Consider the following 12,012-nt stretch of genomic DNA (forward strand, 5'->3'; position numbering starts at 1 on the left):
AAGACTAAGAAGGAAAACAAGGAAGTTGTCCTGCAGGGGACAGCCGGCCATCAAGACAGCAGTGGTTGGTGGCTTTGGTATCTTGGGAAGGAAACCCAACTAGAAAGTGGCAAGGTCAAAATGGAAGAGCGGGCCCAGGCGCTCCTTTCCAGAGCAGCGGTGGAGTGATGGCGGTTGGTCTCAGCCGCTCACAGATCCCCAGGGAAAGGGGAGCTACTACATTATTAGTCTCTTCTGAACAGAGGCCGAGAGAAGCCTGGGAGGAGTCCCAGCTTAAAATACACAAAATGACTGAGGTTTCATTTCATTCCTTTTAATCTAATAATAAATACCTGGGGCACTCTCTCTGGGCAGTTGGATTAGTTATGACATTTTATGGACTGAGATAGCTTAAAAAAATAAAAAAAGGAAAATTCTTACAGCTTTCTGACAAGACCACTTTAAGTATGGCTGCGTATCCGTGGTCTTCACAGTGCAACCCATCATCCAGTGAGCACTCATCCAGTTCAGCCCCAAGGCTAGAAGATTGATCTGAGCACTAACTGGTCTCAACCAATGGAAATAGTTTGCCTTCAATATAGTGAAATCTTTAGTCCTGGGGTAAAAAAAAGTATTTGTATGGCCGGCCCATTTTATTAGTTGACTACTCAGTACACATTATATCTTTCTTTGTAAAACATCAATTTTATCTGGAGCAGCAACTCTTGAACATAATGAAGGAACATAAGGGCAGGAAATTGGTTGGTGGAACTAAGGGAAAGCTCCGTTTCCACACAGGAGGCAATGTTGACACAGTCCTTTCTATCCGGGAATAAGTCAATAATGGCAGGAGTAACCTCAGCCTCCCCTGGCTTGTGACACAGCCTGAAGATAGAAACTATGTGTGACGGCAAGTGAAACAGACCATAAACCAAGCTTGGGTCTTTCTGCTCATGGAGTGGAGATACCAACTCTGGAGTTCCTAACTCAACTTCTTCTGGGGTATGTGTATGTCCATGATAGGGTACACACGTGTACAGGTGCAAGCTAGGGGTCAAGGCCAGGGGCTTTGCTCAGTCACTCTCTACCTTATTTTTAGAGATGGGGTCTTTCACTGAATGTGGAACTCATCGACTAGCTGGGCTGGCTGGTCAGTGAAACCCGGGGTTCTCATGGCTCTGCTTCTCCAGCACCAGGACAAAGGAGCACGCTGCCAAGCCTAGCTTTCACTTGAACGATAGGGTTCACGCATTTCTCATGCTTATACCACAAGCATTTTACTGACTGAGCCATCTCCCTGGCCTCCAACTGCTTTTGATATGACAAATGTAACTATCCACTCCACTCCATTATATTTCAACTTCCTGTTGTATATAACCAAACCAAATCCCAACAAATAAGCCTTCATGACCAACATTTGTGGGTGACCCAAACTTAAAACTCAACCCAGACTTTTAAGTTACTGAGACTAGTAACTAGTCAAGGAGAAAAGTTTAAGTAATGAAAATAGGCTACTCTAACTAGGTCAGGGGTAAGACTTTGAACCTAGCTCCTCCCTCATGGAGTTAAGACAAGCCTTTACCAGGTACCAGTCTAGTTTCAGCTACTTTTCTTTGGAAACATTCTATAATTTCAGCTCATCACCTGAGTAGTAAAATCTACTTTCCACATCCTATCTTTTATGTCTGAGGGGCTACAACAAAACCATTTACCAAGCACCCAGTCATTTTCAGTGATAACAAGAGCAGTTAAGAGGCGAGATCGCTACAAGTACAGAAACCACATTAGGCTTCGCATTTAGGGTAACTAAAAATAGCATTTGTATCGCTTCATCTTTTAAAGATTTATTTATTTGATGTGTGTGGATTTTTGCAAGTATGTCTGTGTACTGTGGGTATGCCTGGTGCCCACAGAAGATGGCATCATTCCTGCAGAAGTGGAGTTACAGATGATTGTGAGCCACCTTGTGGGTGTTGGGAATCAAAACTGGGCCCTCTATAAAAGCAGCAAGTACTCTTAACCCATCTCTCCCGACCGTTTTTAGTTAACCTTAATATGTGGTGTTACCACCACGGGATGGGAAACGAGAGAAATGGGCTGATGTTAGACCGAGTTCTCTGCTTCCTGGCCTCAAGCAGTGGGTCAGTCTGTGTGAGTGGAAAGGCGCTAGCATTTAGAGCATGGAGGAAGAACAGAAGACCTTAAACAACAAACAACCACTTCCGGCTCTCGAGTGGAAGCAAGGATTTAACACCAACTAGTGATGAACAAAAAAGTTATGGTCAAAAATACAGGATGGAGGGACACTACAAGTAGGCACTGGACTTACCTATGCTTTACTAAGGCAAAATACTGATTTTTTTTTTCTTGCTGAGAAGATTCAGGAGCTCGATTTACCCCCGTTCCCATGAAAGAACAAGAAATTCGGGAAGCCAGACGAGAGACTACAGAGAGGCCATACACTTGCTCACTCATCAGTCAGCAAACCCCAGTTCTGGAGGACCTGGTGGCTTTTCACATCACTCAAACTGTCGGTGTACCGGGAACTGGTTTAGTTTTATCCAAAAGTGGTTCCCTACAGGAAAGAAAGCTTCTGTTATCTAACTGGGGAGCCTAGAATGCAGAGTGACTCCTGCCTCCCTGGATCCTCTTCCAGGACCATTACTGTCTTTGATACATTACAGTTGTTCCCATTCCGGGCTCCTTACATCCTGGCTTCACCAGTTTAGGGCACGGTGGTGATCTGGTCATTAAGTAGGTTTAGAGAATTTACCACCGTAAACTAGATGTCCATGCAAAATCTTTTACCACCGTAAACTAGATGTCCATGCAAAATCTTAGAGCGCCTGAGGCCAAAGTTGGGCCACAGCCTTCTGTTTGTCTGTTTGTGTATCTGACTGCAGGTGAGTTCTGGGCATGAGTAGTTCATGACTGAAGCCCCTGGAATACATTTTTAGGTTTTTGAAGACTAGGACCATGCCTCGGAAACACAATAGTTACTTGGCACCCTCTTTCCTTTTAACTACTGTGGAACCACAGGAAAAAGACAACTCGGAGCCATGCCTAGAATACAAAGTTCCTGCAACAAGATCAGACTGTTGTCAATTCCCTCTCTTCCTTTGTCTCTGTTGTGGAAACACATGCCTGCACACAGCTTTGAAACAAGAGGCCCATTATCAGACCAGTGATCACTGGATGTCAACAACAATCCAAAGTATAGAAGATGCTGTTTTTACTTATGAATGTGTGAACTAAAAACCAGCCCAACTGCCATGATCCTCAAGACACTTTCATTTCACTAGGGCTCTTTGCAGGGGAAAAAAAAAAAGTGAAATGCTTGAGAGAAAATTTCAAGATTTGTGCTGTTGTTAAGAAACTAAGCAACAGCGACATTAGCACACTACAGAGAAACCTATACTGAATTAGTAGAGGTAAATGTCTTACTGAAGTGCTCCTCTTACATTCCCACTGTGGAAAAAAAAAACTGTAATGATAATTCGAGACACTAACTAAGATGAAGACTCTACCCTCTACCTTTTCTGATACACAATTATATCACTTTTTCCACTTATTTTTAAAAACATTTTGTGTGTGTGTGTGTGTGTGTGTGTGTGTGTGTGTGTGTGTGTGTGGTGCATGCCACACACTCACACACGGTAGCCAGAGGACAATTTGAGGGAAATGGTTCTTTCCTTCCATCATGTGGGATCCAGGATTTGAACTCAGGTCCTCAGGCTTGGCAGCAAGTGCTTTTACTGCATTAAGCCATCTATTAATTTTTTTTTTTAAACCTGGGTACTGACATAAAAATTGATGTTTGTGCGAATCTTTCCCCATTTTCCTACAACAATAAACAATACTAGACACTAAACACATGTTTATAACAAATAGCACCTCAGCAAAAATGCAAATGCATTTGTGAACAAGGAACTAACACTGTAGATAAACTGAGAAGAATTTTAACTCTTTAACACACAGAGAAGATGAAATAGTTCTAACCCAACTGAAAACTGTTTTTGTCTTTTGGACTGATAAGACAATGATTATTTCAAAAACAGGGTAGTGCCATGCTTACATATCAAGAGCTTAACAATTACTTAAAAGGCATATTCATTAGGGCTAGAGAAGCAATTATGAAAATTGAGTCTCTGCAATAAAATTTTATTATGGCACAGTGATTGACTTATCAGGAGGCACTGGTTAGGGAAAGCTGGCTGAACCAAAACCAATTAGGATTCAGGAGGAGAGATGTCTAGCATCCATCCTACAATTATCTACCTATTGACAGTAGATCAATGGAATTAAGGTCACACACACGAGAACCAGATGGCCAAGCTTCAGAGCCCAGGACTATCAATTACTAGTTACGAGACTTCAAAGTGCATTGCTTAGGTCTCCAAGGTTCCATTCCATCACATGCAAAATGAGTAATAATAGCTGGCCTCCCAGAGCTATTTTGAATGAAGATAATCTGGTAAGAAGCTCAGTACAATGCTTGGCACAGATGTGTCCCCAGCAAACACTGGCCTGGCGTATAACAACAGCTTGCCACAGCCTTCCAGCAGCCTGGCACCGCCCACCAGCCAGACCTCAGTTCCTCCCACCGAAAACACAAGAGGCTGCTCTTGATCATCCCTGATGTCTCTGCCCTTCCAAAATGTAAACTTCTGCAAGGTGTCAGAATACACAGGGGAAACCGCGTTTCCAAGGAGCGTACGTGCACCCCTTTCACTGTGGCAAGGAGAGCGTGGTCAAATAAACTCCACTCCCGGGATCATCCTTCTTAAGTCATCCTTTTAAAACTAGCTGTAATCACCACATTTACTAAAGCCAAAGTAACAGGCATTCTACTTAATCCACAGAAATTCCATGATGCTCCATGACACACTATTCGGAAGCTACAACATGTCTGAGTAACAAGTCCTAACAGGAACATCAAAGTCTATGATGACATCACGTGTGTGTGTGTGTGTGTGTGTGTGTGTGCGTGTAGCAATAAGGACATTTTGCACCTCTTAACAGAAAATAAATAATCATGAAAATCTTTAAATACATAGGCCAAGACAAAATATAATAATGCTTTCAAACTAAAACCTAAAATATCTAGTATCTAGCAAGGTTTTCTCCATTGACCTAGTACAACCTCAAAATTCAAAAAGCCAATTTTATTTTTTTCGGGAATTTTTGGATTTCCTTTCAGCGTGATTCATATATACCTAAAAAGATTCAGGGTTTCACTATGACCATGTGAGGAGTAAGGTTACATCCCATGTTTCCTGGAAACAAGCAACTGGTATCGAGGGTCCAGTTAACTGTGTACCAACCTTCAGCAAAACGTTTATTTTCCTTTCTCAAGAGTTTCTTTTTTCAGATTCTCACAGTAATACTACCATCAAGAAAATTTAAAAAGTCCTTATGGTTTTTAAAAATGACTAAAAGAGCTTGGGCCAAAAGGAATAAAATCACATCTACCCGTGTAAACGGTCATGTTGACTCTGAGAGACACGTGTGTTTAAAAAAAAAAAAAATCTCATGTTTACCAGACAATACCGGCACTTCATTTCACCTTAGTGAAAATCGAGGTGAACCACGTTAAGTGTTTTAGAGGCAAACACTGTGCCCTCGGTTCACAACTGTGTTAACTCCGGCTTCATTTCCGGAAAAAATGTTAGCAGGACATCTTAGCACCATCTCTAGGGCATTTCAGCCCTTTCAGTTTTACCTTCAAACATTTCAGCCTGAGTTGTACAAAGTTCATGGCGTGCAGTTAAAAAACCACAGCGCGTCCTTACCCTCGAGATTCAGCTCAAAGCAGATGTGGCAGAAGGAGAGCGTCTCTTGGTCTGTTCCCAGTTTACAAACACTGCAGATGTTGTCATCGTTCAAGTCAATGTTGACAAACTGCTCCTCTTCGTTCATAGTGCCCCTGTGAAGAAAGAGAAAAGCCAAGTTACACAACGGCAAGAACTTGCTGAAAAGGCCTGCGGTAAGCACACACAGAAAAACGAAAAAGGCAGCGTTTTTGCAACAGCCTCCCCGGGCGAGCATCGCCATGCTCGGAGCGGCTCAGGATCCCGGCTCTACTGTGAAAAGCCCAGGGGCAGAAAAGGGGCTCCTGCCCCTGGGTGACCCCCGCTGCCGGCCCGAGTCGCTGCCGCACAGAAACTAGGTCTTGTCAACCAACTTCAGCTCGGTCCGGGCGGCCAGACAACTTCTCGGCGGGCGCTGGAGGCGTCCCGCTAACTCGGTTACCCCGCTCCCCGGCTCCGCCGCGGGAAGACGCACGTGGGGACGCGGACACCGGGGAAGGGACGGCACACGTCGGAGACCCGGCAGCCACCACGGTCCGGAGGATCCCGGGGGCGCCACTCGAGGGTCGTGGGTAGCCGGCGCGGGGTGGGACCCGGGTCCCCGCCGCACACGATCCTCTCGGTCTGTCCGCCCGTCCGTCCGTCCCGGCACCGGCCCTGCGCGCCCAAGCGGCTGGGAGAAGGAGCTTTACCGTCCGGCTCCGCGGGCCGCCGTCCGCGCGCCCCGATCCGCACTATTGTTTCCGCCGCCGCCGCCGCCGCCGCCGCAGCGCAGACGGCCACCGCGCTCTGCTCCGCCCCGCCCCGGCCGCCTGCGCCAACCCCGAGCCGCCCACGGGGAGAGCGGCGGGGCCGGTGCACGGTCCCGGGGCCCCACGTGGCCGCCCCGCCGCGAGGAGTTGCAGCCGTCCCCTGCCGCCCGCGCCCGCACGGCACCCCCGACCCCGCGCGCACCCCCGTCCCCGGCTCCGCAGCGCGCATTTCGCGCCCCTCCGCGTGGCGCACATGGACCGGTCCGGCCCGCCTCCCTCCAGCCCCTGCAAACTCCAGCAGCCGGCGGCTTGCGGGAGCCGACCCACGGGGAGCGAGGAGGGCTTGGGGTGGGGGAGCAGAGGCACACACGCGTGGGGAGTGGACTGCCTCGAAATCAGGAGCCTGAACCGCGTCCTCTCCCTGAACTCCAGTCCTATGTTGGTTGACTTACAGAATGAGATAAAAGTTGATAATTCAGGTATCTCGGTTTAGGGATAATCCTGGAAACAGAGCCGCTTTTCCTTCAGATTGTCTTGATGAGGCGCCCCTCCCCACAATATGGTACATCCCATGCGCATCCACGGAGGACATTCCCGAGGCCCCGCCTTTTGTTTTTATTGCCCACCCTTCTTAAACTTTTTTTTCTCTCATTAGCATGTAAATTTACTTTCATCATAAGCCGTTCCTGGGCCAAAAGTCTGCGTAACACTTTCAGTTACGTTTTCTATAGTAGTCTTTCTCATCAGCCCACAGAAGAGAAACCGGAAACTCAGCTCTCTTCTTTGCAGCTTAGTGGTGACTAACCCCTTATCGCAGTTCCTTAGAAACAAAAACTGGAGCTTTAACTCAAGGCTGCTGGGGTAAAGCCACTAATCCACATCTCAGAAAACTCATCTTTGCCCATGCTACTGAAGTGTAGTAGATCACTCAGGGACACGGACTTTACATGACATTGTTACTAATGCAGAATCTCTGGTCCTACCCCAAATTCCCTAAATCGGTACCTTCCGCTGAACAAGACCCCCCAGCTCCGTGGACTTGATGGGCCTCATCTGTTGTTACAGTGTTTGTTATGGCAAGCCGGGCAACCTGAGTTCCATTCCTGGTGGAAGGAGAGAACTGTCTTCACAGAGCTGTCCTGCGAGCCCGCATTCGCTCACCGTGACACAGGTCCAATAACAACAACAATAATAATAATAATAATAGCAGTAGTAGTAGTAAATTTTTTTAAAAGTCCCAGATTTCTATGCACATTAAAATTTGAGGTGTGCTAATTGCTAAAATATCTCACATCTGGATTCTACTCATCTATTCAATAAAAGATTCCTCTACTTCACTTCAGTAACATGGACACCAGTTACCTTTTTGTGGCATTGATGTGTTACATCGAGTGTCACCTTGGCTCAATAGTTCTCAAGAACAGTAGATCTATCTCATCCATTCTCTTGGGTAAATAACTAGGACAGAATTGATAAATGAAATGGTAAACGTATGCTTATTTTGTGTCAGGGTATGTGTGGATATGGGGATCAAATCCGGGTGAGTTACATAAGCACCATGCCAGTAAGCTGCATCATCCTTTGTATTTCATTTTTAAAAAGAAATCACCAAGCAGCTTTCTTAAGGGCTTACGCCACTTTATACACTGAGAATTGTATATATACCTTCAATAAATTGATACCTGTTATGGCTTAAGTCTAAGATGTGCTCCCCATTAGGTTCATGATCTGAAGGCTCATGTATTCCTTCTCTGTGTGCTGTTTTAGGGACTGTGAAAACGTCTGTAGGTTGAACCCAGCTAGTAGAAATGGATTACTGGGAGTATACCTTTGAAAATTCTTAGCCTGGTCTCTCGTGCTGGCTGCACTCTGATTCCTGGTCCACCGGTGTGTAAACACCCACTGCCACTTAGCTTACACCAGCTGCCAAGAACTGCAGCCACCTCACCATGCCTTCCCTTGCTGTGGAATGAACTGAAATACTTCTGAAGTCGCGAGACCAAACCTTCGCTGCCCTAAGCTGTTTCTGTGAGGTGCTTTTGTTACAGTGATACAGAAATCACAGATACAGCCCTTTTTGTTTGAAAATGAGGCGGGGGAGTGTTTCCTGTCGTTGCAAAGAATATCTCTGAAAGGAAATCGTCACTGGGCAGGTTTAAGAGGAGATTAGATACTGCAGAAGAAAAGATCTGTGCCCAGAAAGGGAAGAAGTGCAGAGAGAAAATATGGGGGAACCAAATCGGAGTCTTAGTGATTTCAAGCATGGCAGCATCTGAACTACCTAATATGTGTGACAGCAGTCCTGGAGGCAAAGGAACTATTAAAATTGGGGGAAAGTGTCAATCATATCCAAGAAGCTCAGCAAACCTGGAACTAGACAAAAGAACTCCAACCAATGGATACTCAAATGCACAAGAAAAGATACAAAGTCACCAAGCAGAATGAGAAGAGCCATATTAAGGAGGAGGAGGTGAGAACCGCTACTGGTTTCTCATTAGAAACCCCCGCCCCCCCCCCACACACACACACAAAAACAAACGAAAAACCACATGTAATAAAGGCTTTCAGAGGAGGAGACAGTGCCGGACTCTTCCGGACTCTTAAAATTCTATATTTACACAGTGAAATAAAGACGTCTTCAGACAAAGAGAAGCCAAAATAAATTGCTCCCAACACCACAAGAAATGGCAAAGGAAGTTCCTCAGGCTAAGGAAAATGATGTCCGGTCAATCTAAATATTTTCAAAGGAGTGAAGATCAGAAGAATTATTAATGTTTTGACATAGACAGTCAAAACCAAGTCAAATATTCTGCAATTATAGCTCAGAAGAGAGAAAGCATAGTTAAAAAAATGATATAGCCAATAGCATTTATGCAGATTGAATTATATTGTGAATAAGAATTCCTGGAAAGAAGCTAATTGACTGATTAAAATTTCCATGGCTGTGGAGAGAGGTTGGAATGTAAGCCTGGAGCCAAGTTATTATATATTTTGGGCTATCTTTAACCCCTAAAGAGCTATTTCTTGCTTGCCTCTGGGAGCATTCTGATAAATGGATAAAAAATTTTTAGATTGTATTAACCTAATAAAACTCTCTTCTAGACCATTAAGTGCTAACTTAGAATGCTTTCAGATAGCCTCTGAAGCCCATAGCTGAGATTTCACCATCTGGCTGTAACCTGCTTCTCTGATACTTCCACCAATGTGTTTTTTAAAATGGCTTGATTTCTAGCTTGCTTTATTCGGTTACTGTAAGAATTTCATGAAACAGCTTCTATGGAATTTGGGGCAATTTAAGTTTGTGACTCCAGGCTGTGGCCACTCATAATAAACCATCTTTATTTCCTTAAAAGCAAACAAAACAAAACAGAAAACAAGAATTAGTAATGTGTAAGGACATGTACAGAAGTTTCATTTGGCTTTTAAGTTTATTTGAAAGGTGCTAATGAAAAAATACTGTATTTGGAGTCTTAGGTACAGTAAAGCATGATAGTCAGTGAATCTAATCATATGAACCCTTCAAAGCAGAAATCCTTAACTAATGCCAGAGATGCATCAGAAGATTAGGCCAAAACAACTGGGAGAATCCATCGCCATCACCAGGAAGCGGCAAGAAAGGGAATCTCAGCTCTAATTTGTGAGCAGCTACGTTCAGCCAACAACCTGAGAAACTTGGGAAACTCATTCCAGCATCCCACTGACTTCCTAATTTCAGCCTTAGGGGTCTCTAAACAGAGCATTCAACTGAACCACACTTGGCTGGATCTCTTACCTACTCTACTGTTTGTGTCAATGTTCTATCGCTGTGAAGAGAGACACAATGGCCTCAACAACTCTTATAAAAGAAAGCATCTTACTGGGGCTTGTTACAGTTTCCAAGGTTCAGTCCACACAGGGCAGGGAGTGTGGTGGTGTGCAGGCAGGCCCAGGAGCAGGAGGTGAAAGTTCTATGTCTCCATCCTCAGGCAGCAGGAAGAGAGAGCCACTGGACCTGGCTTGGGCTGAAAACCTCAAAGCCCACCTCCAGTGACAGTTCCTCCAACCCGGCCACACCTCCTAATCCTTTCAAATAGTGCCACTCCTTGGTAACCAAGTATTCAAATCCCTGAGCCTATGGAGGCCATTCATATTCAAACCACCACACCTATCCATCTGTGAAATAACAGTGGATATGGTCTTAAGCCACAAATGTGCCTTAGTTTGTTATGGCAGTATTATGAAATTGATTATATGGAAATTTAGAGGAGTTTGGACTTTGTTTTGAGAGGTTACTTTAGTGGTATTCAGCTCAATTCGCTCCAGACTTGTTTTTGAGCTCAGTTTGTAAATGCCTTTAGTTGTCCCACCCTTGAAAAATGGCCTTCTGGGCTCTCTGTTGTGCGTCACAGATGTTCAAGAAAGATTCTGTATCTTACTTGAGTAGAGTTCAGATGACTCTCATTCCTGTGAGTTCCAGTGGATGCTCGACTTGTAGTCCCCAGTGGCTGTCCTTTCTCTGTTGGATGTCCCCCCCCCCCAGCTTCTTGGGGTCTCACCCAACACATGCTCAGCCTCATCTTCAGCCAAAGGCTTACAGAAAAACAAATTTGAAACCCTTGCTATGCATAGGTCTCCCTTTCTAACGCTGTCGATTACAAATTCCAGCCACATCATCGTCGCCAAATGTGATCTCTTTCTCCTCACTGTGGCTTGGCCCTTCCTCACACAGTCTGAAAATACCTCTAGGCATAGAACTGTGGGCATTGTGGGTCGCATCCCACTTGTCTTCCTTTCTATTAAAAACTTCATGCTGTATAATCCATGCTCCGGCATTTAAAAATAGGTGTTTTGTATACTGTGGCCAGCTTTCTTTTACGAGCTATTCTGGTATCCCTTATTTCATCCTGGCTGGAATCCTTGGCTATTCTGCCTGCAGACCTTTCATCTGGTTTCTCAGTGTATTCTTCAGAGAGTTTACTGAGACAAATGCAGATGGCATCGTCTTCTAGACACTCAGGATGGCTTTGTGCCTTTCTCCTAACAGGAAGGAGTATTTTCATCTATTTAGCATGGAGACAGTTACAAGTGGATTTCCAGTTTATTGCTATTGAGAAAATCTCATTTATTTATATAAATAGGTATCTTCTCTTTTAAGTAATAAAAATGTGTTAAGAATAGCCAGGATGGTGGTTTATCTGCTCCCATTCTGGGGATGGGGGTGACACTGGAGGAAACCACTGAGAAACCACATTCCTAGCCCAGCCCTGCCAATACAGAGATGAGGAAAACCATCCTTCCAAAAGGGTTGCTCTTCAGTTCTCCTTAATCCAAGAGGCAGGCACAGAGAGACTTGAGTGGTTATCTTTACATGTAGTCCTTTTAAAACTAGTAATCCGGGCTGGGAAGACGGCTCCGTGGGTGAAGATCCTGCTGCCCAAGTGGGTTTGAATTCTTGAAACTGGCGTAAGAGCCAGGGTAGGTAAGGCATGTCT

The 12,012-nt window shown here is 45.0% G+C and overlaps 1 protein-coding gene across 4 annotated transcripts in view; it reads right to left on the minus strand.

Moving 5' to 3' along the window:
- Window positions 1-7,120, minus strand: part of C12H21orf91 (chromosome 12 C21orf91 homolog) — a 28,536-nt gene extending 21,416 nt beyond the window's left edge. The window contains exons 1-2 of one of the 4 annotated variants that reach the window (XM_016002140.3): window positions 6,994-7,120; window positions 5,772-5,905 (exon numbers count right to left, since the gene is read on the minus strand). In XM_016002140.3, coding sequence (XP_015857626.1) covers window positions 5,772-5,898 — 127 coding nt within the window. In that variant the 5' untranslated portion in view covers window positions 5,899-5,905; window positions 6,994-7,120. Of the gene's footprint in view, window positions 1-5,771; window positions 5,906-6,264; window positions 6,611-6,993 lie in introns of those variants that run through there. The other 3 variants (XM_006983589.4, XM_016002138.3, XM_076549129.1) reach the window with 3 other exon arrangements.
- Window positions 7,121-12,012: the final 4,892 nt, after the last annotated feature.

The sequence above is a fragment of the Peromyscus maniculatus genome, chromosome 12 (genome assembly GCF_049852395.1).
Source record: "Peromyscus maniculatus bairdii isolate BWxNUB_F1_BW_parent chromosome 12, HU_Pman_BW_mat_3.1, whole genome shotgun sequence".
In the NCBI taxonomy this organism is placed as follows: Eukaryota; Metazoa; Chordata; class Mammalia; order Rodentia; family Cricetidae; genus Peromyscus; species Peromyscus maniculatus.